Here is a 24,981-nt window from a genome sequence, read left to right on the forward strand (position 1 = left end):
ATGGGCTTGTGGTGACCCCCGCCCCCCACCCCACCCTCCCTTCCCACCCGACCCCCAACCCCCATCCCCAGTTAAGAGCCGCCGCCCGAGAGGCCGGGCCGTCGTCTTAGGAGGAGTCGCCGCCGCCACCACCTTCGCCATGGAGCTGATCACCATCCTCGAGAAGACCGTGTCTCCTGGTAGGACGCGGGGGCCGGGGGTCGGGCTGAGGTGATTGGGTGGGGGGAGGGGAAACCCTGGTCCCTCTGACCCTGGCCCCTCTCCCACTTTCCTTCCCCCCAGATCGGCTGGAACTGGAAGCGGCGCAGAAGTTCCTGGAGCGTGCGGCCGTGGAGAACCTGGTGCGTGCCACCCCACCGTCCCCCATCCCGACGTCTCCTCATCCCCTGCGTGCGGGCCTTCCCGCCCTCCCGGAGGCCCAGGCCTCGGGAACCCACCCCGCCCCATCCCGTCCCCCTCCCCCCCCCCCCCCGGTCCAACCTAACCCCGCCATCGGGAAGCCGGTGGGTGTGTCCCGCCCCGGGCCCCGGCAGCTAGCCAATGGCGCGGCGCGCCGGGGTGACTGCCGCCCAATCGGCGCGCGGCCTGAGGGCGGCGGTGCAGCAGGAGGGAGAAAGAGGGAGGGAGGGGAAGTTAGGTTGCACCGCGCTGCGTGTTCAGCAAGGGTGGGGGTTGGGGAGCCGGGCCTAGGGGCCATGTGGAAGCTCGGAGCCCCGCTGCCCGCCCAGTTCGGATCGGGACCGGCTGCTTCTTCCTGTCCCGTGGCCCCTATGATTTTCCACGTACTTGCAGAGCTCTACCCTTTCCAATCTCCCTTGATCTATGTTCATGGCCAGGCCTGCACCTGAATGCCTCTTAACCCATTCCGGCAATGTTTCTCCCTTTTCTTGACTGGTTATTCCTCTCCCAGGTCCCCCCTCCCCCTTAATCAGTAGAGACTAAATCTGCACCCAGATAACAGGCTGAGGCTCATCCTTGAGATCGAGCCTGTTTCCAGAGGAAATCACAGAGGAAAGTTCCTCGTTTGTCATATTTTCGAATTTAAGGGGTACAGGGAAAAATGAATGTTAAGTCCACTAGAGACTGGACCTCTGTGTAAGAATTGTTAGATGGATTGGTTGAAACAGCCTGTGTGCCAGTGATGTTTCTCTGTATTCCCTCCTGTTGGGGGGATGGGGAGCAGAGAGAAGGCTCAATGATACTAGACATGGTTTAAGGTAAATAACACTGTAACCAGATGTGTTCTTTTGTGTTATCTATGCAAAATAGCGCAAGCAAAAACAGTGACAAGGAGTATTTTTATTTTATACAAGCTAGGTTTTTTGGTGTGTGTTTTGTGGGTTCCCCCCCTTCCATGTGCTAGTTTTTGCTGCTAATCTTTTTATCGTTAACTTTCCATAGAAAAGATTTTTTTCCCACTAGTATGGAACTTTTGCTATATATATTTTTGTTTTCTGGTTTTGCTAAATTGGCAAGAAGCCTTTTCTTATTCCTAGCATTTATTTTGTCTTGTTCCCAACGTTCTTAGCATTCTTTAGTGGTACATAATTAATAAAAGTTTTAAGAATCATCTTCCACTGTGATGAAGGGTAAGAAGCGGTCTGCTTTTGGGTTTTCCTGTTAACTTTTCCATTGGAGAGAGTTTGTTTGTTTTTGTTTTTGTTTTTTTGGAGAGAGTTTTTTGTGGAGAAGAGTAATGTGTGTTAAGATACTTAAACCAAAGGAGTAGTTTTGGGGGACCACTGCATTACAAAAGGTCGAGTGGATTTAAAAAATCCACTGTGTTTAAACAACTCAAGACCAAAATGAATAGGAACCTTTAGTGTGGTAACCATAGAGTCATTTTCCTTGACATTTTTATCCTTTCAGTTGCCCCCATTTTTAAATATTTGTTATTGCTTTTTCCTTATATATATGTTTTACATTGTTACCCTCTTGCTGAAGCACTTAAAACTAAAGATCAGCCTCCTAAGTCTGTTTTAGGTTTATAAGTACTTCCCTCTCTTATGCATGCTTTCATGAGATCAAAAGCTACCCTTGAATATCATTCTTTTTGGACTAAGATTTTTTAAAATCTAAATTAAACAATTTTACTTTCTACCCTGTCATAACATATTCAGTTAATAAGTATAATTTACTGATGTACCAGATAGTATTCTAGGCATGTAGAAGAATCCTCTGACTACCAGTTTGTCAAACTTGCTTTAATTCTGGGGGATCTAATGTGAAGATTCTGGCACTAAGCTGTAACTCCTTGTTAAATGCTGAGTCCGTGTGAGAAGATGGTGACTTCCTTATGTACCAAGTAACATTTTTATAGGAATCTTGAAGTAAATATTTTGGCATTTTCTGAGACATTGTGTTATGTCCTAATATTTTTAGATTTTTCCCAGTTTTTTGGTGCTAGTCTCGATTGGTGAAATTCCTAAGAGATATTTTTATTCACATCTCTTAACAGCCCACTTTCCTTGTGGAACTGTCCAGAGTGCTGGCAAATCCAGGAAACAGTCAAGTTGCCAGAGTTGCAGCTGGTCTACAGATCAAGAACTCTTTGACATCTAAAGATCCAGATATCAAGGCACAATATCAGCAGAGGTGGCTAGCTATTGATGCTAATGCTCGACGAGAAGTCAAGAATTATGTAAGTAATTTGGTCATACTAGCCTAGGGAATGTCGGGTTTTTTGTCATAAATTTGAAGATTTTGAAAGTTGTATTTAAATCTTTCTCATAGTCTTTTTTCAAGCGATTCTTCCTTAGTTAACTAGCACGGAGCTTTTCTTGAACATCTGCTGTAGATAATTCTCAATGTTTGGTGGGTTAGGCATGGTGCTGTGTGGTCAGGAAGGGAATTAAATGATCTCTTGGGCCTTTCAAGCCCAAAAAGTTTTTGAGATATGATTATGACTTTAATCTTGTTTTTAATCTACTTAGCAAATTATGAGAAATTTTTAGAAATATCTGGCTTTTTGTCAGTGTTTAAAAGAGTTAGCAGATGGATTTTTTTTTTTGTTTTTTTTTTTTAGGAAAATTGAATGTCCCTTGTCACTGTGCATTATGGGGTTCTTGTGAGTTTCTTGTTGAATTAGAAATTCATAATTCTTGCCACAGCAGAGTATCAGAATATATGTATATATATACACTCTTTTTAAAAATTAGATTCTTTAGTGGCCTGTCTTACATGAATAAGGTGCAGAGAGTAGTAAGTCAAGAATCTGTGCAGTCAGATGGGCCCTGCTATTTGAGGGGAAGCCATTGGGAGGATTCCTGCGTCTTTATTTATGCTGGTCATGGTTCTGCATATCATATTTTCTGTTTCCTGGTTCTGGGTGTCAGCATTAGGTAAATTAGTGCCCTTTGCAGCAGTAACTTTTGTTTCTAATTATGTACCTCTTTCTCCAGTCTTGCATGGAGGAACTGATGACAGAAAACTAGGTTACAAAAGTCAACTTACTTTGAATCTTCTTTGGAATATATAGAGCTATTTCTATCCACTTGAGTTTGCTTATATAATAACATTTTAATCTTCTTGTCAATAATTTGATGTAAATGAAGTTTATCCCATTAATGACTGGAAATCTTGATATTTACTGTACTCATTCAATTTCTCATTTTCCTCAAATTACACAGTAGTAAATGGGAAAAGACAAGATCAGAACTATAATTGGGGGTGGGGCACATCAATCTTAGCCCCAGAATTTTTAAAAAAATTTTGAGTAGAAATTTCTATCAGCATTATTGAGCTTTTGTGCGTGAAAGGTAATAGCAGTTATTTAGGGCTTTTTCCCTTTTCATAGCACATCTGGTGATACTCTCAGTGCTGGTGGTTATTTCTTTTTTTGAAATCTGGGTCTTAGACAGAGTTGAGAGCTAATTTCTTACTCCTCTTATTTCTGATAATTGAGTATTACCTTTAGGGTCACCCTTGGTTAAAAAAAATAACTTGTAGTACTCAAGAGTTAGACATTTAGTTTCTGAATCACCTGAGGTAATATTAATGGTCTTCTAGAAGCAACTTAAAGGAGAACAGATTAAACATAGAGACTGGGATTCAGTATGCATTCCATGTGTACTCAGAGATGGTGCAATACAATGTGAAGGTACCTTATGATTTCTTAGTCTGACTTGGATTAATACCTGTTCACCCCTTGTCCTTTTGGACAGTTCATCTCATCCGTGCTCCCCGCCCATGTCTTTGACACACAGATTTTGTTAAAGTCTAGTCTAGCTCTGGTAGGCCTAGAGAGCAAAACCTTCATTTAGAATCAGTCAGATGTTACCGAGCTGATGATATACCATATAAGGGGGAAAGATAGGAGGGAGTTCATTATTATTAGCTACAAAGCAGGATACTAAGTGACCTGACCCAGTCAGCAGAGCTGGCCTGAATGTCTGGCAGCTACTCTTTGTCCTGTGTTCATGCCAGGAACAGTTAACTGTTTGCCTTTTTGAGTGGACTGGTGAGTCTTAGTTCATTGACTGAATTAGCTGATCATGGTAATGATTAACTCTGGGTCATTGTGGCTTCATTCTTTGTCTATACTTGTGCCTTTGCTACTTTCTTACCTTGTGTTGAAAATTGAGGTGAGGTGTCTGGCTTTGGAGATTCTATTTAGAAATAGGGGGTGATTGGTTTCATTTCTAGGCTTTGGGGCAATGCTGATCATGCTCTTGGTATTGAGGCCAGCTTTATTCCCAACAGTTGGCCTATGCTATATATGCCTTTTCCTACTTTTCTATATTAAAGATAATTTAGAGACTGATATAAGATGTGTGCTGGTAGGCAAAATGTGTTCAAATAGTATTAGAAATTGATATCTTTTGTCTTTGTGTGTGTGTGCCCCCGCACAGGTTTTGCAGACTTTGGGCACAGAAACTTACCGGCCTAGCTCTGCCTCGCAGTGTGTGGCTGGTATTGCTTGTGCAGAGATCCCAGTGAATCAGTGGCCAGAACTCATTCCTCAGCTGGTGGCCAATGTCACAAACCCCAACAGCACAGAGCACATGAAAGAGTCGACCTTGGAAGCTATTGGTTACATTTGCCAAGATATAGTAAGTACCGTATCTAACTTATATACCGCTGATTCCCTCTAGTTGTAACATGCATGGTATTAGAATTATTCTTTATCATCATGAAAAAAAAAACAAGCTATTGCAATGTGTTTTGAAAGTAGGGCTGCTTTATTTGTTAGACTTCTATATTTGGATAGTTAATTTATCTTCATATTGCTAATCATGCCCTAAAGAAAGAGACTTTTAAGGGTCACAAACTCAAGATGAAAATCCCTGTTGGGAGAGGCATAGATTCTGCCTCCTTTCTTTGACCTAATCCCTTTTTGAAGATCCTCAATGTACCAGGGATGCTGTGTTATTTTTTCGATGACTATTTTACAGAAACAGTTTGCCAACTTTTGAGCTGTGGTTGGTTTAACTACTGGAGCCACGACACAGTATGTTAAATGCAGCACTTCTAGGACTCTTGCTGCTGAGATTACCACTCTTGGTATCAGTTTTTTTTTTTTTTTTCCCCTATTTCCTCAGATTTTATTTGGTTTAGATGCTAAGTCGTGTCTGACTCTTGCGACCGTATGGGCTGTAGCCTGCCAGGCTCCTCTGTCCATGGGATTCTTCAGGCAAGAATACTGGAGTGGGTTGCCATTTCCTTCTCCATTGGTATCAGTTTTGATACACAGATTTGATGAAGCAAAGGAGTCCATAGCACCTGACTCCATAGGTGTGTCAGGTGTTGATCCTTGGTCCTCAGATGTTCTGAAGCTTGACTTCAGTCGGTACAGATGGCTTGGAAGAAGCACCACACTGCCATCTCCATGTACACAGAACGGTGGGGGGGAAGCCAGCATTACCTCATGCCCAGAGTGATTACACTAAGGAGTCAAGAGATGAAGTTGATGAGTTTAACTTGTTCCAGTTCAAGTTTGGACTATCAGACCCTGGGATATTTTGCAGGTGGTTTGTCCTTAAATGGAAATGTGTGGGGAAAGATCAGAGAAAGTCTCATGATACTCTCTTGAATAGAAGGACTGCTGATTAGTCATGAGCTCAATTATTATATTCACTGCACTTCTGCTTGTTTCAGGACCCAGAGCAGCTACAGGATAAATCCAATGAGATTCTGACTGCCATAATCCAGGGGATGAGGAAAGAAGAGCCTAGTAATAATGTGAAGCTAGCAGCTACTAATGCACTCCTGAACTCACTGGAGTTCACCAAAGCAAACTTTGACAAAGAGGTAAGTGTCTTTTGATTAAAAAGTATAGCTTCAGAGGGTGAGGCAGGGGAGCTAAATGAAAGTTTTGTGTTGTTTTAAGGTTATGATTCAGAAAGTACTATCTTGTTTAGAAGTATTTATTTCCAGATTTGTGTTTTGTGAACATGGCCATGGAATAGGTGTTTGCCATTTCTCATCTGGCTTTTGAGAATAATGTGATCTAAAATGTTTCTAGGCTTAGGTTTTCCCTTTTGCAGTCCAAAATGTGAGTATGCTTTGGGGATTTTTTTTTAATTACGGAAATTGGGCTGTTTCATACTTCAGTAGGCAGGTGCTTTTGGAAATTATTAATATATAAATTCTATTTTGACTGAAAGTATTTCCCTCTATTATTTATTTTTAGTTGTGTTAAAATGTACAATAAAATAAAGTTTACCATCTTAACCAGTGTATACCTCAGTAGTGTTAAGTGTGTGCACGTTGTTTTGCAGCCAGTCTCCAGAACTTTTTTCATCTTGCAAACCTGAAACAATTGTTAAGTCCCTGTGTTCCCTTTCCCAGTCACAGGCAACCAGCTTTTCTGCTTTCTGTTCTTACGAGTCTGTTTACTGTAGATAATTTATATTAACAGTCATATAGGATCTGATTTGTCTTTGTGACTGGCTCGTTTCATTTGGCATTATGTCTTGGGATCGTTCCTGTTACAGCATGTGTCAGAATATCCTTTTTAACGCTAAATAGCATCCCACTGTGTGTGTGTGTTGCTGGGCGTTTGGTTGGCTTCCTCCCGCCTCTGGCTGTTTGGGAATAGTGCTGGTGTGTATATGGGTATACAGATATGTCTTTAGAAGCTGTTCTCTGTTCTTGGATACATCATCCAGAAGTGAAATTGCTGGGTGACATGGTCTGAAAGCGTTGTGTGTATTTGTTGACTCTTTAGTTGGGCTTTCTGGGGTTTTTTGGCCTTACATTGGACAAAGTTGGGATGTCTAAGAAACCAAAGCAAACTGCAGTTCTAATTATTTGGAAAACTGGGTTTTTCCTTGTAGATATCAAAAGAGGATGGAAGCAAACAAAATTCATTAAGTCTTCTATGTTTTACCACATTTGATCTGGGTTTGTTTAAATTAAGAATTCTCTTAAATTTTAAATTCGAGGAAAGGAGTTTTCCTGATGTATGATTTTTTTTTTTTGTTTTAACCATCTTTATTTAAATCCTGTGACCTACATTTTTCTATCTGCTTCCTTTTTCAAGTCTTGTTTTAGTGAAGATCATTTGAGGGATTAAATGATTAGGGACCTCCTTAGAGGGCAGGTCAGATAGTAGACACCAGGGCAAACACTAGAGTCCGCATAGTCCCATTGCTGTGTCTAGGAAAACCTGCAAATGGTCCAGAGTTCTGTGGGTCCCTGAGGGAAAGAGAGGTTTTCCTTGAAGGGATAGTCTGATAATCTTCGTATATATATATGCTTCTTCTAATTCTCTTTATTTTTGTTCTTCTGCAGTCCGAAAGGCACTTTATTATGCAGGTAGTTTGTGAAGCCACACAGTGTCCAGATACAAGGGTAAGTGTGAGGTCATGTCTTCTATCTTTCCTAGGAAGTGCTTACTCTAGCACAGTAGTTTGAAATGTTGAAATCTGGTGACTTCAGAAATAGCGTTTGACTAATACTTTTATTAATAAAAGAACTTTTCTTCAATATATTGGAGAAGAGGGAAGAATAGTCCTTGGAAAGCTAACATGATGGAAGTTGCCACCCTCTTAAAAAAGATTTAAGGGAGAAATGGTTTGTAATCAACCTTGCTACTTAATTGCTTTAGGTTGTTCAAAGGCCTGTTTTCTGTTATAGCCTTTGAAACAGCTTTCCTACTTTGGGAACCTAAACCTTAACCCTTGAAGCAGGTGGAAGTAACATCCAGTCTGAGGGCAATAGTGAGTAGTCCTGCCAAGGGTTCCACAGATACCTTTAAAGTAAAAAAGAAGGAAAGGAAGATATTACCCAAATATACCTTGATCAACCCTATAGATTATTGACCCACTTAAGTGAAGCAGTTACTTATTTACCTTTGTCGGATGGCATTGTTATTAAACTAAGAAGTAAACTGTTTAATCTGATGTTTGCACAAGGTACGAGTGGCTGCCTTACAGAATCTGGTGAAGATAATGTCCTTATATTATCAGTACATGGAGACATATATGGGTCCTGCTCTTTTTGCAGTAAGTACTTCTATTTTATGCAGTTGAGCATATAGCTAATTGCAAAAGCCCCTTATTCTTAGATGTTGTTCTGTCAGTTCCGTAATTTTTTTATTTAATGTTGTGAAATCAAGGAAATTCCTTGAGTATTAGATTTGAGTTCATCAGCAGTGTGCCAAGAAAACTTGTGCTAACTTTGTACTCATAAAAAGAATATATTTTAAAACTCTTGTTTCTTCTTCCTGCCTTTCATTTCAGACCTAGCTTTCATAAATCTACATTTTTGAAACTTGAATATCTGTGGTTGTAGGAGGGGTCGAACTTGAACCAGCATTTATTTGGAACCTGGGGTATCTTGTTTTCTCTCTTAAGATCACAATTGAAGCAATGAAAAGTGACATTGATGAGGTGGCCCTACAAGGGATAGAATTCTGGTCCAACGTCTGTGATGAGGAAATGGATTTGGCCATTGAAGCTTCAGAGGTGAGCCTAGGAGGGTTGATGTGCTGGGAGCTGTTATTCTGACTGGGTTTTGGGACTTACCTTTTTTGTGGATGTTATTTTTCTCCTCTGGGAGAGCTTTATTCTGACTGGGGTTAGAAGGTATCTCCATTTGTAGAGATTTTAGGTTTTTTTTTCACTAGCCACAACCATGAGGCATCTATTTTTACCAGCCTGGATTTGTTGTAAATATTAGTCCTGTGAACACAAGGGGGCAGCAGGCAGTCACATTTTAACCAGATGCTATCTGATGCTGAATTATTTTCTTTTGGAAGTCTTAATGCAAGGATGGGATGTATAATTGATAGCTTACCAACCGGTGAAGAAATTAGATATAGAGAAAGGGGTTAGTTCTGCACTTGCAAATTAAAATTCTGGCTTTGTTTCCAACCTTAATTGTCTTCATGTCCTTCAGAAAGCACTGTCTTATTTTTGGCCACCTTACGGGAGCTTAGTGCATCTCTATCCAAAGGTCAATTAGTGAAAAAAGAATATAATTGTTAAGATTGCCTTGATCCTTTAAGGTAGATTATATGTATGGCCTAAAAGAATCTCATTGAAGTAGCTAGACAAAATGAGTGCCTCCAAAGACCACTCATACTACATGTTACCATGTGCTTCATGTGTTTTGGCGGGGGGATGGAGCACACCTCAAGCATGCAGGATCTTCCCTAACCGGGGATGGAACCCATGCCACCTGCAGTGGAAGCGTGGCGTCTTAGCCACTGGACTGCCAGGGCAGTCTCCGTGTCCCTGTTGCCCTGAGCAGACCCTGGGCAGCTCTCACTGTATGACTTTACATGGTACGCCTTCATGATTTGTTTGCTGCCATCTGGAATTTGCTTTATGTTTCTCTTCAGGCAGCAGAACAAGGACGGCCCCCTGAGCACACCAGCAAATTTTATGCCAAGGGAGCACTACAGTACCTGGTTCCAATCCTCACACAGACACTAACTAAACAGGTGAGTTACCCTTCAAATCTAGTCAAGTGAACTGTGAGGCCTTGGTAATGGTTGGTTTGCTGTGGAACAGTTGCCATGAAGAAACTTCACAATTCTGAAACAACTTGATGTTCTTATCCATGACTTCAAAGAGCTGAACTGGATCTGTAAGGTCCTTTAGGCTCTGAGTAGTTTGTGACCAAATAAAAGGAACAAGACTTCATGAAGAATGTGGGTTTGATGAGTAAATAGAGAAATTCTCTTTTTTAAAAAACTTATTTATTTTTGGCTATGCTGGGTCTTCGTTGCCGCACGCAGGCTTTCTCTAGTTGTGGTGAGCTGGCTTCTCACTGCAGGGGCTTCCCTTGTTGCGGAGCACGGGCTCTAGGGCACGTGGGTGTCGGTAGTTGCTGCGCATGGGCTCTAGGGTGCAGCCGTAGTTGAAGCGCAGGGGCTAGGTTGCCCCATAGCTCGTGGAATCTCCCTGGACCAGGGATTGAACAGTGTCCCCTGCATTACAAGGTGGATTCTTAACCACTGGGCCACCTGGGGAAGAAGGCACTCTTGTTCCTGTTTGGCTTTATGGTGTTCCTTTTGTTTTGGTATGGTGTTTAGAAGGATTCTGTCACCTCACCTGTTCTGGTGCATGTGAAATATACCAAAGAGCTGGCGGTGCTCTGAGGAAATAATGCTGTAACTGAGCACTGCAAAATTTCTGTGTTTACAGGAATATAATTTGCTTTTAGGGAATTTCATAACTCTTAATATAGCAGTCTCAAAAGATAAGTAGAGATATATTACTTTGAAATGGACTGATGTTCCCTTAAATTTTCATTGCTCAGTTTTACAGTTGCTATTTTTTTTTTTTATTTTTTTTTTTATCTTTTGATCTTAGTATTTTTGCTTTTGTATATTTTGGCTGTGCTTCTCATTTGGGAACAAATCATTCTTTAGGTATGTAATTTTCTGAAACTGAGATTTCTAGTTTCAAGGGAGATCCAAATGTAATCTTTTTAAAATTTTTATTGAAATATAATAATTACCTGCATACCAGAAGGCTCCCCCTACCAGTGCCTTCTTTCTCTTCCCTCACCTTTAACTCCATAGGTTTTGACTAATTTAGAGCTTTATATTACTAGTCATTTAGCTTTCTTCTGTTCTGCCTTTTATTTGATGTATCTGAAATTCATCTGTATTCCATGTAGTGGGAGTTTGTTCATCTTGTATAGTAGGGAGAAATACCTTCCCTCTGTCTGCATCTTGTTTAACAGAGGTTGTGTTGATGAGTTTTTGTGGAGGAGATAAAGATATGAAGGTTTTCTATTTTCTTTACTTCCCCAAAGCTTAAGTTGTAATAATAATTGGGAGTACTGTAGTCAGAGGACCTTTTGCATTGAAGAGCTTCTTTGATCAGGAGCTGAACTAGTGCCACATTCTTTCACCAGGATGAAAATGACGACGATGATGACTGGAACCCCTGCAAAGCGGCAGGGGTGTGCCTCATGCTCCTGGCCACCTGCTGTGAAGATGACATTGTCCCACATGTCCTTCCCTTCATCAAAGAACACATCAAGAACCCTGACTGGCGGTACCGGGATGCAGCAGTGATGGCTTTTGGCTGCATCTTGGAAGGACCAGAGCCCAATCAACTCAAACCACTAGTTATACAGGTGAAGCTGAGGAGGGAGTGTAGGGGTGGAAAGTGGGGTGTTTATTGTTTAACTTTTTGCTTGACGATTTGTCTTTAAGAACAAAGCTGTAAATAGTCATCCACAAAGGTCACTTCTAGACAGCTATTTGCTGTCAATGAGGCATAAAATGTATTTCTTACTTAACTTTTATTACAAAAACCATATGACTTGAAAAACGGAGAAAAGGCAAAAGGTTACTTTTAATCCTCTTGCCCAAGGATAACATTATTAATGCTTTGTATTTATCCCTGAAGGTTTTTTCTATGTGTGTGTACTAGGGTGGAGGTCTTACTGTATCAATACTTTTACAACTTGTTTTTTGTTGGTTTCTTTTTTCTTCACTAAATATTATAACACAAATAATTCTCCATGGTTTTTAATGAGGTGAGTATTCAATCCTCAGGACAAAATGACATGTAATGAAAAATCTTAATGAAAGTTTTGTATTTATTTTGCTGAAACAAGTGACACAAGAGTGCATTTTAGTTGTTTAGTATATAGAACTCAATCTTTCAGGAATAGCTAAATGCCATTTCTGCTGCATCCTGGGATCTCTGCCTGAATAATTCAGTAAAGATGGCTGAAAGTATTTGTACCAAAGTCTTAATAAAACTATATTGAGATTTGATGAAGAGAGGGGGACTTTTTCATGTTTCCAGTTACTTTTGTTATATTGTTGAATATTTGACAAGCATATCTTATAAAATGACAAAACTGTTTTGATAGCTTTGAGTTAAAACCCAGCCATCAGTATTTCCTCTTCTGGGATGTTGGGTCAGCATGAATGTCAGTCTTTGTTTTGCTTTGCCAATAACTTATGTTTATAGGCTATATTTGTTTTGTGTTGCCAATAACTGTTATATTTACAGGCTATGCCCACCTTAATAGAATTAATGAAAGACCCCAGTGTAGTTGTTCGAGATACAACTGCATGGACAGTGGGCAGAATCTGTGAACTGCTCCCTGAAGCCGCCATCAATGATGTCTACTTGACTCCCCTGCTGCAGTGTCTGATTGAGGGCCTCAGTGCTGAACCCAGAGTGGCTTCAAATGTGTGCTGGGTGAGGCATTTTCTTCCTGTTGAGATAAGGAGCTTGACTAAGCCATTGGCAAGGAAGTAGGAGGTGTGGGAGAGAAATGGATCTACCTGACTAGAAGGCTCTTTTTGAATAGCATCTCCTTCCTAATTTCATCAATTAAAATGTGGGGGAGATGTGAGCTGCGTGACCCAGAGGGAGCTGTTGACTCATGGTGACTGGTTCCCGAACTGTTTAAAACAGTCATACTAACCCAGTGGGAAAACTCTCTGGACTTGGTTTTCTTTCTTTTCTTCAGTGGATTGGGGACAAGAAATTTTAAGGTAGAGATTTGCTGGCTATGAAAAGTACCATTGCTGAGAAGGAGGCACGAGGGAAGGAAGGTAGGCGGCCCAAGTGCTGAGTCAGTATAGGCTGAGCATAGTTGAGTAGGGAACTTTGGGATTTGGGGGAGGAAGTTCAAATAAGGAAGGAGTGGGGTTGAAAGGCTTCCTGTGAATGGAAAGAGAAGAAATGAAGTGGCAGGCATTCATGGCAGGTGAGAATACTGTACTGTTTGGAGACTTTCTCCTGTGGGCAGGAGAAACAAAATATAAATATAGATACATACATTTATTTAATTTTAAGGATGCTTATAGATGTTGTCTTGAGATGACCTTGACAGGAAGAATTAAAGATTTACTGCCATTGATTTATTCTTAGATCAGTTGGAAAGGAACACTGCCTAGGATATCTTAAGGAAAATGAGGTGATCCTGGAATGGAGTTCTTTTCAGGACTAATTAATATTTACTCTGTCTGGGTTTAAGGCTTTCTCCAGTCTGGCTGAAGCTGCTTATGAAGCTGCAGATGTAGCTGATGATCAGGAAGAACCAGCTACCTATTGCTTATCTTCTTCTTTTGAACTCATAGTTCAGAAGCTCCTGGAGACCACAGACAGGTAACTGATGCTATACAGAAATAAGTGGTGTCTTTGCATCCAACTCCTTTTACACTCTTTGTGGGAGCTGTCTAATATAGAAACATTGCAATAGGAGAAATGAAAAGAATCCTGTTGCTTTATTGCCTAGCTTATGGGATCTTAGTTTCCCAACCAGGGATTGAACCTGAGCCTTTGGCAGTGAAAGCGTGGAACCCTAACCACTGGTCCACCAGGGAATTCCCAAGATACCTTTTTCATAGCTTTTTGTGCGACCTATTCTATTGTCCACATGGGTTCTTCAGCATTCTTGCCTATTTTTCATATAATTTTAGCCCCTTTCTAAAAGGGCCATTCTAATTATCAGGTCTGGAAACCATACTGAGCATAATCATTGGCTCAGAGATTGAAATTTTGGTTCCAGGCTGTATTGTATCTGCCAAATTCAGATCAGGTCTGCAGCCATATTGGTTTGTGGGTTATTTTCAGTGAGATAATGTCTACATAAGAAGACTTTGTCCTTTCTCAGTTAAGACTTTAAGGTTTTTTGCTGTGTGTTCGTTACAGACCTGATGGACACCAGAACAACCTGAGGAGTTCTGCATATGAATCGCTAATGGAAATTGTGAAAAACAGTGCCAAGGATTGTTACCCCGCGGTTCAGAAAACTACTCTGGTCATCATGGAACGATTGCAACAGGTGCTCCAGATGGAGGTGAGACTGAACACCTTCCTGGTGGGAAGGGTGTGGTACTTTACACATAGCTCTATTTTCAAGACTGTTCTTTTTTTTTTGGTGTTTAAGTATATATGTTCTTAGAAAGACATAAAGCTCATACAAAAAATGTTACAACTTCCAATTGCATTGCTTGCTGCAGTTTATTCATATATGTGTTACACCATATATATACATAGGTTTTTTATTTACTTTCCATTAGCACTAGTAGAGATTATTTATCTAGCAGAAATGGAAGCATTTTTGGGAGGGCATTTAGAGCCTTTTAGAAGGTGTTTGTTCAGAACACGATCTTCTTTTCTTTGTAGTCACATATCCAGAGCACATCGGATAGGATCCAGTTCAATGACCTTCAGTCTTTACTCTGCGCAACTCTTCAGGTATGATGGTGCCTTATCACTTAATAGCACCAGGGAAAGCACCGTGTCTCAGGATGACAAGTTCACGCACACACAGAACTCTGAAGATGATGTTGTGGGTGATGATGGTCAGAAGGTCTGCTCAAAAGACATTTGTCTGATTGATTAGGAGAGTTTCTCATTTTCCTTTCTTGTCTGTCCATAAAATTTGCCTTTTGTACAGTGCAATGCAATTTACCTTTTGTACAATGTAGGGAAGGAAACTCCTCCTATTTGTGATGGTCTTCCCAAACATGAGAAGCTATTTTGTATTAGCAGCCTTTCGTTTTTGGTTTTCGTCAGGTTGTTCAAGTGTAGCCCAGTCAGATTTGGTTCCCAGCTATGGTTCACTGAGCTAAAAACAGAGCCTTGTGTTTTTGCCATCATCTTTGGAAGCAACTGCTATTGGAAACTTTGTTATTTATAATTGTAATATACAGATTATAAATTTATAATTTACTGATAATGACAGTAGACTTTTTTTCTGAGGAGAGACTGGGAAAATTAAAATGTTACTCCTTGATCATGACTAGCATGATGGCATGGCTGAAGAGTTACTCACTTTTTTACCTAAGTACAGGGAAACCTTGGAACTTGTCTAGTGCTTAGGGTGGGTACTAGGTTATAGAATTGAGTGATGCCAACTAGGTCATCTTACCTATGACTCCCTTCTCCTTAAGTCTCCTTATGCCAGACTTAATTTTTTAAAACATGGCTGTTAACAGGTCTTTCCTGATCCAGTGACATTAGTTGAAACAAAGGGTAAGGAGGGAGGTTTGAGGAATGTTGAATTGGGAAAAGTCAGATTGGCTTTATCAAGACTTTCTTGACCACAATCTGTAAATGGGTTAGGCCATAGAAAGGGTTGCTTTTTTGTTTTATGAGTAGCAATTCTCATATGACATGTCCTTCTTCAAAGCTGAAATAATTTAACTGCCATTTTAATACAGCTAAATATGGAGGCTGATTTATCACACTTGATGGAAGATCCTCTTGTGTTTGTTCTGAATTGGGAAATAGATGAGTTATTTAGATGTATGTTTTGTTGCAGGTGATTTGCACTTTCAAAACTTCTGAGCAGAAAAAGCTTTTCCCCAAAAAAATTTCTAGAGACTTAATTGATTTAAGAACAAAAAAATTAAAGACACAGTATGGTGTGCTGGTTGGAGGGTTTGGAATCAACAGATTCTGCACTTTTATTCACTCTACAGAACGTTCTCCGGAAGGTGCAGCATCAAGATGCTTTGCAGATCTCTGACGTGGTCATGGCCTCCCTGCTAAGGATGTTCCAGAGCACGGCTGGGTCTGGGGGCGTGCAGGAGGACGCCCTGATGGCAGTGAGCACGCTGGTGGAAGGTCAGTGAGCCGCGGTCAGGCAAGCCAACTTCTCTAGAGTGCAAGAGTTTCAGCAGCCACGAAGAAGTTTTGACTGCAAAAAGCATAGTCCTGCTTTTCACTTACTGGATATTGAGTCAGTTCAGAGTTGGATTGAACATAAGTATAAATTTGTGTATAACTGCCTTGCCACTCTCCCTGAAGTGAATGGGAGCCAATTTGCAAGTCAGGTTGGCAGCTCTTTGTGGGGTAGAGGGAACTGTTACCTATCTCATGTTCCTCGGGTTCCTCTTCCCCCTGAAACTTAACTTGCTTTATTGAACTTTGACGCCTGTAAAGGATGGAGGAAGCAAAGGTTTATGTTTTCTTTCCTGGCACTTGGTACCTTCTGGTTTGGGGTTTGGGTTTTAATGTTTTGGATCTAGGTGTGAGACAATATGGTGCCTAGTATTGAATGAGATGAAACACTGAGTTCTAGGAATTAATTGATTTTCTGATTGTTACATATCTAACTATTTGGAATTGCTTTGGGGAAACCATACCTGACTTCAGAAACCAGGAATGCTTCTTCAGTGGTGGTCTGTAAGGTGTATTATTAAGGCAGACTCATTTCTAGCATAAGGAGCCTATGTCCAACTGGTCTGGCACCTTGTGGCCACCCTGGCAGGGCACAGAAGTTAATTTTGGTTCCCAGAGTAGCTGAATTGAATATGAAACCCAGGTAGCTTTTCTTGACTGGCTTCTTAAATAAGTCCTTGATGAAACTGCTTAAAGATCCTGTTTTATTAAGCTGGCTTCTGGGAACCCCTCATGGCCTAGTGGTTAGGATTTGGTGCTTTCACTGCTATGGCCCATGTTCAGTCCTTGGTCAGGGAACTGAAATCCCACAAGCCACATGGTAAGGCCAGAAAAACAAGAGTTCATGTTACAATCAGATGAAGAAGTGGAAGTCAGTATGACTACATCAGCCAATTCGTAATGAACCTTGACATTCCTTGAGAGCCATACCACTTGGTAGTTTCAACCAGAGTGAAATCCCACTCTGGAGATTTGGCATTATCTCCAGCAGTTATGAATTTGGCTTGTCCAAGACAGCAGTAATGTCTTTATGATAAAATTGGTATTTAACTCTCATTTTACCCTGCCTTTTGACTGGGGTGCGTACATTTTGGGAGAGCTAAGATGGTTATTTTTGCTCACTTCTGTGATCCTGTGGTGCTAATAGATGGTTTGTTTTTTTTTTTACAGTGTTGGGTGGTGAATTCCTAAAGTACATGGAGGCCTTTAAACCCTTCCTGGGCATTGGATTAAAAAATTACGCTGAGTACCAGGTAAGCTATGCTTTTCAAAAATAATATGTTTATGTCCTCATTTATACCTGGTAGGCATTATAGTACAGAAATCTGGATCCTGTAACCCAGGTGGTGCTTCCCCATGTATCAGGGTTGAGCTACTTTGTTGCCATAAGTGTCTGAACTAAAAGTAGTCAGTAACAAACTGGATATTAGACACACTAGAGTAGCACCCTCAGAAAGGTTTTGTTTTGTTTTCAATAAACCATCTGTCTCTGCCACCACCATCCTTGGTGAATATTGTCTTTTCTGTCCTTTCTTAATGGTAGTTTAAATAATCCTAGTTCTCTTTCTGCCATGTTGGTTGTTAAAATGAACTAAGCTCAGGGAAGAAGGGTCTTTGCTGCTTTGGCTCTAGGTTCATGTGGTAGAGGATCAGTAGCTAGGTAGAGATCACGCCTTACCCCTGCAGGCAGGCTTTTCTGTGCCAGAGATGATCAGCTTGATTCTTTGCAGGTTTGTTTGGCAGCTGTGGGCTTAGTGGGGGATTTATGCCGCGCCCTGCAATCCAACATCTTACCTTTCTGTGATGAGGTGATGCAGCTCTTACTGGAGAACTTGGGGGTGAGTGTCTACACACAGAATCTTAGAAAGATGATTAAACATCAAGATCCGTGACAGAGAGTTTGTATGTTCCAGAATGTTGGCTGTGGGCTTATGAAGGGAATTGCTCATTTTTACAAGATGATTCTTACCTAAGGAAATAAAGGAATGCATGCTCAATGTATGGAACCTGAGAGGCACTGGTGGGAACCTGTAAAGTGCAAAGGAAAAGTAAATATTATAATCTCTCCCTCTATCTAGAGATGACCACTGCTGATTTTTGTGTATGTCACTTACAGGTCTATAACCAATATATTGAGTCTATACCCAATATATTAGTTGCTTATTGTTAAAAAAAAGCTCTTTGAGTCTTTGGACAGAACTTTTTTTTTTTTCCTCCTTGTCAGAATGAAAATGTCCACAGGTCTGTGAAGCCACAGATTCTGTCAGTGTTTGGTGATATTGCCCTTGCTATTGGTGGAGAGTTTAAAAAATACCTAGAGGTTGTTTTGAATACTCTTCAGCAGGCCTCCCAGGCCCAAGTGGACAAGGTAAGCTTAAAGGTATCTTTAAGTCCAGCCCTGATTGGAGGAGCGGGATTTTTGACAAATGCACAACCAAAGGCCATCAAATACAGTGATTCTGTTCTTTTTCTCTTGCAGTCAGACTATGACATGGTGGATTATCTTAATGAGCTACGGGAAGGCTGCTTGGAAGCCTATACTGGAATTGTCCAGGGATTGAAGGGAGACCAGGAGAACGTACACCGTTGAGTATACATTCCAGTTGACTTAGTCTAGTGTGCACTTAGCCAGATGGACTCTGTGTTCATTGCATGGCTTACATGTAAACTAGCACTTACTGCTTAAAAGAAGGGGAGGAGGAATAGTGCTCTACTGAAGGGAGTAGCTTTGGGGGGAGGTTATAGACTTTATTATTTCTGACCACTGCGTCTTCAGCTGTGTTGTTTAACAACTTGATCATTGCAAGGGATGGAATCTAGCAAGGCTGTTGATGCTGGTGCATGTGTACCAACCCCAAGTGGGAGTTCTTGAGATGTGCTGCCCCTCCCCCCATCCAGTCATCTGAATTGAAGGATTGGGGGATTAGATTTCCTCTGTCACCTGATGTTTTTTGTTATTGACTGGGGAAATATTGTACTTCACACTTCTGATATCATAGGCTTTTTGCATTTGTCCTACTACATATATATATACATACTTCTGTTTGTTAAGGAGTATCTACCTCTTCTGTTGACTTGAAGAATGAGGAAAAATAGTTTGGTGTCACTGTGTATGACTAGTTCTCTGGACCGAAGCCTCCATGATGGGGGTCGGGTATTTGGGAATTTTCAAACAGGGTGTATGTCTGCCAGCTGGAGGGCAACCTCATTAGACCTTCTCTTTCTTTTATAGCGGATGTGATGCTGGTACAGCCCCGAGTAGAATTTATTCTGTCTTTCATTGACCACATTGCTGGAGATGAGGATCATACAGACGGAGTAGTAGCTTGTGCTGCCGGCCTGATCGGGTAGGTTATGCTCTGCTTCTGATAGCTGAATGGAACTTCTCACAGAACATGAGAAGACGTGTTGTAAAGAATGTTGAGAGTAGCCTGGATGGTAATTACCCACCTTTTTTGGCACAGAGGGGACTTCTTTCTTTAATAGACCACATCTTACCCTGTTTTGAGTTCTTAGGTGATAATTCATTTCGGACTTAGCTCTAATCTCATTCCAGACCCTCCAGATTTCTAATTTCTCCCACCAAACTCTTAAGAAGTGAGCTCTCAAAGAAGTATAGAAGCAACATCAGATGTATGTCCATCTCATATTCTGATGTTGGTCAACAAATTACCTCTGTTTGGCCTTCTCTACTGAGGGTTTCTGAGGCATCATTAGAAGACAGAACATTGGTTTTGAGGAGCTCAAAGACTTGGAGTCTAGTTCTTATTTTACCATGAATTAGCTGTGGAACCTTGGGTAAGGTCATTCTATTTTTTTTTACATCTCATTTTTGTAATCTGTTGAGGGCAGGTGTTAGACTTACTTATATTGAAAATTTCTTCTGGCTTTAAAAAGTAGGTAAATACCAAGAAGCCTATAGCTAGCTTAGCTGTAGGTTTGGAGGTTCTGAACGTGCTCTTGTTGTGAGGCCAGGAGCTCACTTTCAGGTGTATTTATTTTGCACAGGGACTTGTGTACAGCATTTGGGAAGGATGTACTGAAATTAGTAGAAGCTAGGCCAATGATCCATGAACTGTTAACTGAAGGACGGAGATCGAAGACTAACAAAGCAAAAACCCTTGCTACATGGGCAACAAAAGAACTGAGGAAACTGAAGAACCAAGCTTGGTAAGAGCTTGTTTCCACTGCCCTTTCTTCTGCTTTCTTGGGGAGGAGGTACATTTCCTTTAGATTTTTCTGACAAGGGCTTTCTTTTGGTGTTTTGTACTATTTCCCATATAAGTGCTTCTGAGCCAGGACTTTGTTCCTCAGCTTTGTACTAGTGGAAGGGTCAGGCAGCCCATCTTTCCTTGAGCCAAGTATTTGGTGATAAAGGACAGAATTTACATGACTAGAATTCAGTGAAGTCCCCAAATCATTTTGGAACCTTAATAAAGTTACCGATAATGGCCTTTTCCCATAAATCTTTCCCTGCTCTCTATTTCTTTCCTCATGTTCTTTTCTTTCTTTACTGAAGTGCTTTTAGACAAGGCTTTATTTTACAAAAGATACCCAAAGTTGGAGTTATCTGACGTCTGCTTTGAAATGTAGCTTTGTTTTTCTCTCACTTACACCACAGATCTCAGGGCTTCCCAGGTGGCACTAGTGGTAAAGAACCCACCTGCCAATGCAGGAGACACTAAGGATGTGGGTTCGATCCCTAAGTTGGGAAGATCCCCTGGAGGAGGGCATGGCAACCCACTCCAGTATTCTTGCCTGGAGAATTCCATGGACAGAGTAGCCTGGTGGGCTACAGTCCATGGGGTCACACAGAGTCGGACACAACTGAAGTGACTTAGCACACACGCACATATCTCAGTAAAATTGGCCATTTTGAGTTTAATCTTTATAGTTTCCCACCCTTTGTAAGTGCTAATGAAAGCAGGTAGATGGCATATAGGGAACTAATAAAAATAATCAGTCCTTGAAAAGTTGACAAATTCACTTCATGTCTTTGAGCACTTAATTGTAGGAATCAGTGAGATGTTTGGCTCTATTGGCTATATGCGATCTCAAAAATTGACCTTTTCTCCATCTGTTTTTAGATCTGTTACCATTGGGATGATAACCTGAGACCCCCACTGGAAATCTCCAATCTTTTGAAAAACCCGGAAGTGAGGAGTGTGCACGGATGCTGAATGTTTGGGAATGAGAGAATGAGTGAGTGAGGCTTGAAAACACACCATATTGAAAATCCTGCCACAGCAGCAGCTGCAGCCACCAACAGCAGTGCTGTTAGTGAGCTAAGTAAGCACTGACTTCGTAGAAATCCATAACGTCGGCCATCTTGGAAAAGAGAAAAACAGTGGATTTACTTGCTTATAAAAAAGGAAGCTCTCTCTTCCCAGGAGAGGCTAGAACTAGCTTTTCTGTCTTTTGGCCGGTGCCGAGTGGAATGACTAGTTTGGGCGAGGAGGAGGGACTGGGTTCAGCTGTGGTGCTTTGTTGTAAAAGGCAGCCTGGCCTTTGCTACTGATGAGAAAGATGGAGCCTGAGTCTCAAGCCCACCTTTGGTGTACCTTTGCCACATGGTACTGGTACTGTATGCGTGCCGGCTAAAAGGAGGGTGAGGGACTCTCTACAGTCTGAGAATGAATGTGTGTGAATGAGGCGGTATCCACATTCTCAACTTCAAGTCATTGCAGTTTCTTTTTCCCAGAAAAAAAAAAGGGGTTAGATGTTGCATTTCATAAAACTAACTGAAGTTCGGTCTACTGATGCAGCACAAGAGATGTAAGAGAAGAAAAAAAAAAGGAAAGACGCTCTTTAGGTTTTGTTTTTGGGTTTTTTTTTTTTCTTTTTCTTTTTTTTTAAATTTTAGGGAAAACACTGACGAATGGTCAGAGCTCCCATCCTGATCTTTTCATCAAGGCGCCTTTCCTAATAATATGGTTCAACTGTGAATGTAGAAGTGGGGGGGGGGTGGGGGGAGAAAAAAAAAAACTCTGGAGTTAGAGGATATAGAAAAAATAAAAATACATTGTTACAAATAAAGAATGCAGACTTCAAAAGAAAGCCACAACCCAAACAAACCAAAATTTAAATGCTCAGAATTGGCAACACAAAAGAAAAGTTCTCTCCTGACATGTATTGTGGCAGTCTGAAACGCCCCCAGAAAATTGTGCCAAAGAGTTTAGAAAACATATACTAAAAACAAAACACACACAAACAGCAAACTTCAGGTAACTATTTTGGATTGCAAACAAGGATAAATTTAATGTTTATAAACAATCTGATAAAATAACCATTTGGAAACTGCTTGGCCTTCTGTTCTCATTTATTTGATTGATTATAATGAGGTATTGGTCTCTTGCTGCACTTCAAAACCAAGTGATCAAAAGAATACATATGTATGTGTATGTGTGTATACACACACACACATATATACATTAGAACTCTTGTGATGAAAATGGCACTTGAAAAGGTTATATTTTTCCACTGAAGTTGAAGATGAATAAAATGGTGTCAAAACATTCCCCTGGTCACACGCTTTAATATTTTTGTTTAAAGTGTGATGTGCTATGATAACGATAAATCAATTATTTTCCCTTTTACAAGGGAACAGGGCACCTTGAATTTTGGTTTTAGCCTCTTTCAGCAATAAGGAGGGATGTCAGTGAGCTTTGATCCCCTTTTGGTTTTGCAATTATTAGGAGTTTTTGCTGGCATTTTGAATATGCTGCTTTCAAAAGCACCACGGAAGATTTTAAATTGCTTCCTGGTATTTGGAGGATTAAAAAATAAGACCTTAACTTCCCACTTTTACTTCCATTCTAGCAAAAAATATGGGCTTACATTTTTTTCTCTTTGCCAACTCCCTGTTCAGGCCTTCCATTCATAAGTGGGATTGGCTCAGTTTTGCCCATCCATATGGCAGCATCTCTAATAGCTCTTGTACAGGGTATCAGATATTGTGCCTTTTGGTGCCAGGTTCAAAGTCAAGTGCCGATCTATGAACCAGTGTACAAAAAAAAAAAAAAAAAATCCAGGTGTTTGAAGGAAAGACGCTCCATTGTGAATAGAGAGCTCACACCAGCTCCTAAGCCCTATGAAGAGACCTGGCTTTCTAATGCCTTGTTTAAATTTTAGTTGTTCCTTGAGGGAAAGGATGATATACTAACCATTCCTGATAAGCGTTGGTCAGGGCTTAGGGAGGGGGCAGGAATATTGGGGAGAAAAAAAATCTGATCATTCCTCAGTGCTACCCATTTCTGTCCTGTGTGGGCTGCTTAGCTAGACAGCAGGAGAATAAAGTACACCGAGAACCATAATGAAAACAAAACCTTCCGTGTGTTTTGTCATGTTTTGTTCCAGGGAAGCAGTTGACAAGTGCTGTTCCTAATGCTTTCTCCCAGACCGTTCAGTGATGGAGAGGAGGAAAGTGGGCTGGCTGGTTTGTGGTCTTGGTGCCTCGCAGTTTTCTTTGCACTGGTTATGCATTTATTATCCTCCTCTTTTCTAGTTACCTTTGGCTAGTGGGTCTTCCCACTGGGTATTTGTCCTTAATCAACTGTACCACCTAAGGCAACTGGATGCAAAATGCATTCTGTCCACTCACTGTCTGGGCCTTCCCCACTCTAGTCTTGGCACATTCCTTCAAGAATGTCATTACCGTCTGGTAAGATGTCAGTGAAATGTGAAGAAAACAGGCATCAGACTAGGCTTTGGTTTGCCACAAGTGGCAGCTGCCTATATTGATTACAATTACATTAATTTTGCTTTTCATTTTCCCAGTTCCTCCCAGCTCCCTTCTGTTGAAATGTTGAGATTTTGGCTGTCAGAGGCAACTGCAACATTGCCTTAGGGACTTGTGGAGGAGGGGAATTGCTCAGTGTAGTATTTTCATTTTCAGAACCAAGTAATCTAGTCACTCTTATATAAAAGTGTGTTAGTCCAACTTTAAGAAAAATTCAAACTCCATCAGCTTTTGATAGCATCTTGGATTTTGAAACAACTTCAATCTGTAATTGGCATTCAGAATGCCCTTGGCATGCCAGTCTGTGATGGCAGTAAAAGACCTGTTAAAACACTTGAGCCCAACTTTATTAACCAAAACTGATACCACCACCTTTATCTTCTAAATAAAGTCCGCTTTATTTTTATTTTCAACATTTTGCCGCTTCATTTTTGGTTCTAGATGGTGTCACCTTCTTGGAGGTGAAATGAGCTGTTTGAAAGAAGCTGGTATGTATGGTGATAGATGTGTGAGTTGGGGAGAGGAAGGACACATCTAAGGACAAGCTCTGCTGTAGTACAATGGGAAATGAGTAAGAAACAATTTCCTACAAGTGAGGCAGTGAGAACTACGTGGAGGAGGTTTCCTGTCCAGAGAAATCTGAAACTGCTGGAGACTCCTGTCTTGTGCATATTTTTCAGGCTAATGATTTGGTCTGTAATGGCTTATCCAAAAGTTGGATTTTTTAGTTTGCAGCGTGTACTTAATTTCTACTCACACTCTTTCCCCACCTCTGCCCCCCCCCCCCAGGCCCGAAACTTGTAGAGGAAAGAACACTAACTTGAGATTAAGAAACGGTCCTTTCTTTCATCCTGCTGTTTATTAGTGCAGTGAGATGCCTGCAGGCTACTTTATGGAAAAATGCACTTTCTTACTTTATGTTGGGCAAGTAAAATGAGGGCTGACCTTCATTTTCCTACTTTAGCCTCCATGTGGCCTTTCACCATTTCTGATTGCACACCCGTCAGTAAGAAATTTTTGATCATGCATACCCCTATGTGTTGATAAATTATATACCTGTACTACTGTACCCCATATATTGTGTAATCATAAGACACAAAAATAGATATTAAAAAGCAATTATATGAAAAATAAATATAAGTAGGAGTTCTAATATTTTTTTTCTGTACCCAACTTTGAGAG

At 40.9% G+C, this 24,981-nt stretch overlaps 1 protein-coding gene across 1 annotated transcript; it reads left to right on the forward strand.

The window, feature by feature from the left end:
- KPNB1 (karyopherin subunit beta 1) lies at positions 1-22,361 on the forward strand. The gene is made up of 22 exons (XM_065908588.1): positions 1-179; positions 283-341; positions 2,459-2,641; positions 4,851-5,051; positions 6,097-6,249; positions 7,735-7,794; positions 8,358-8,447; positions 8,799-8,909; positions 9,788-9,889; positions 11,314-11,538; positions 12,429-12,620; positions 13,405-13,535; positions 14,082-14,229; positions 14,559-14,630; positions 15,860-16,004; positions 17,232-17,314; positions 17,792-17,899; positions 18,286-18,429; positions 18,541-18,646; positions 19,294-19,408; positions 20,070-20,231; positions 21,149-22,361. Coding segments are annotated over exons 1-22 (2,631 nt in total). The 5' UTR covers positions 1-139; the 3' UTR covers positions 21,150-22,361.
- The last annotated feature ends 2,620 nt before the right edge of the window (positions 22,362-24,981 follow it).

Source organism: Muntiacus reevesi, chromosome 18 (genome assembly GCF_963930625.1).
Source record: "Muntiacus reevesi chromosome 18, mMunRee1.1, whole genome shotgun sequence".
NCBI lineage: Eukaryota > Metazoa > Chordata > Mammalia > Artiodactyla > Cervidae > Muntiacus > Muntiacus reevesi.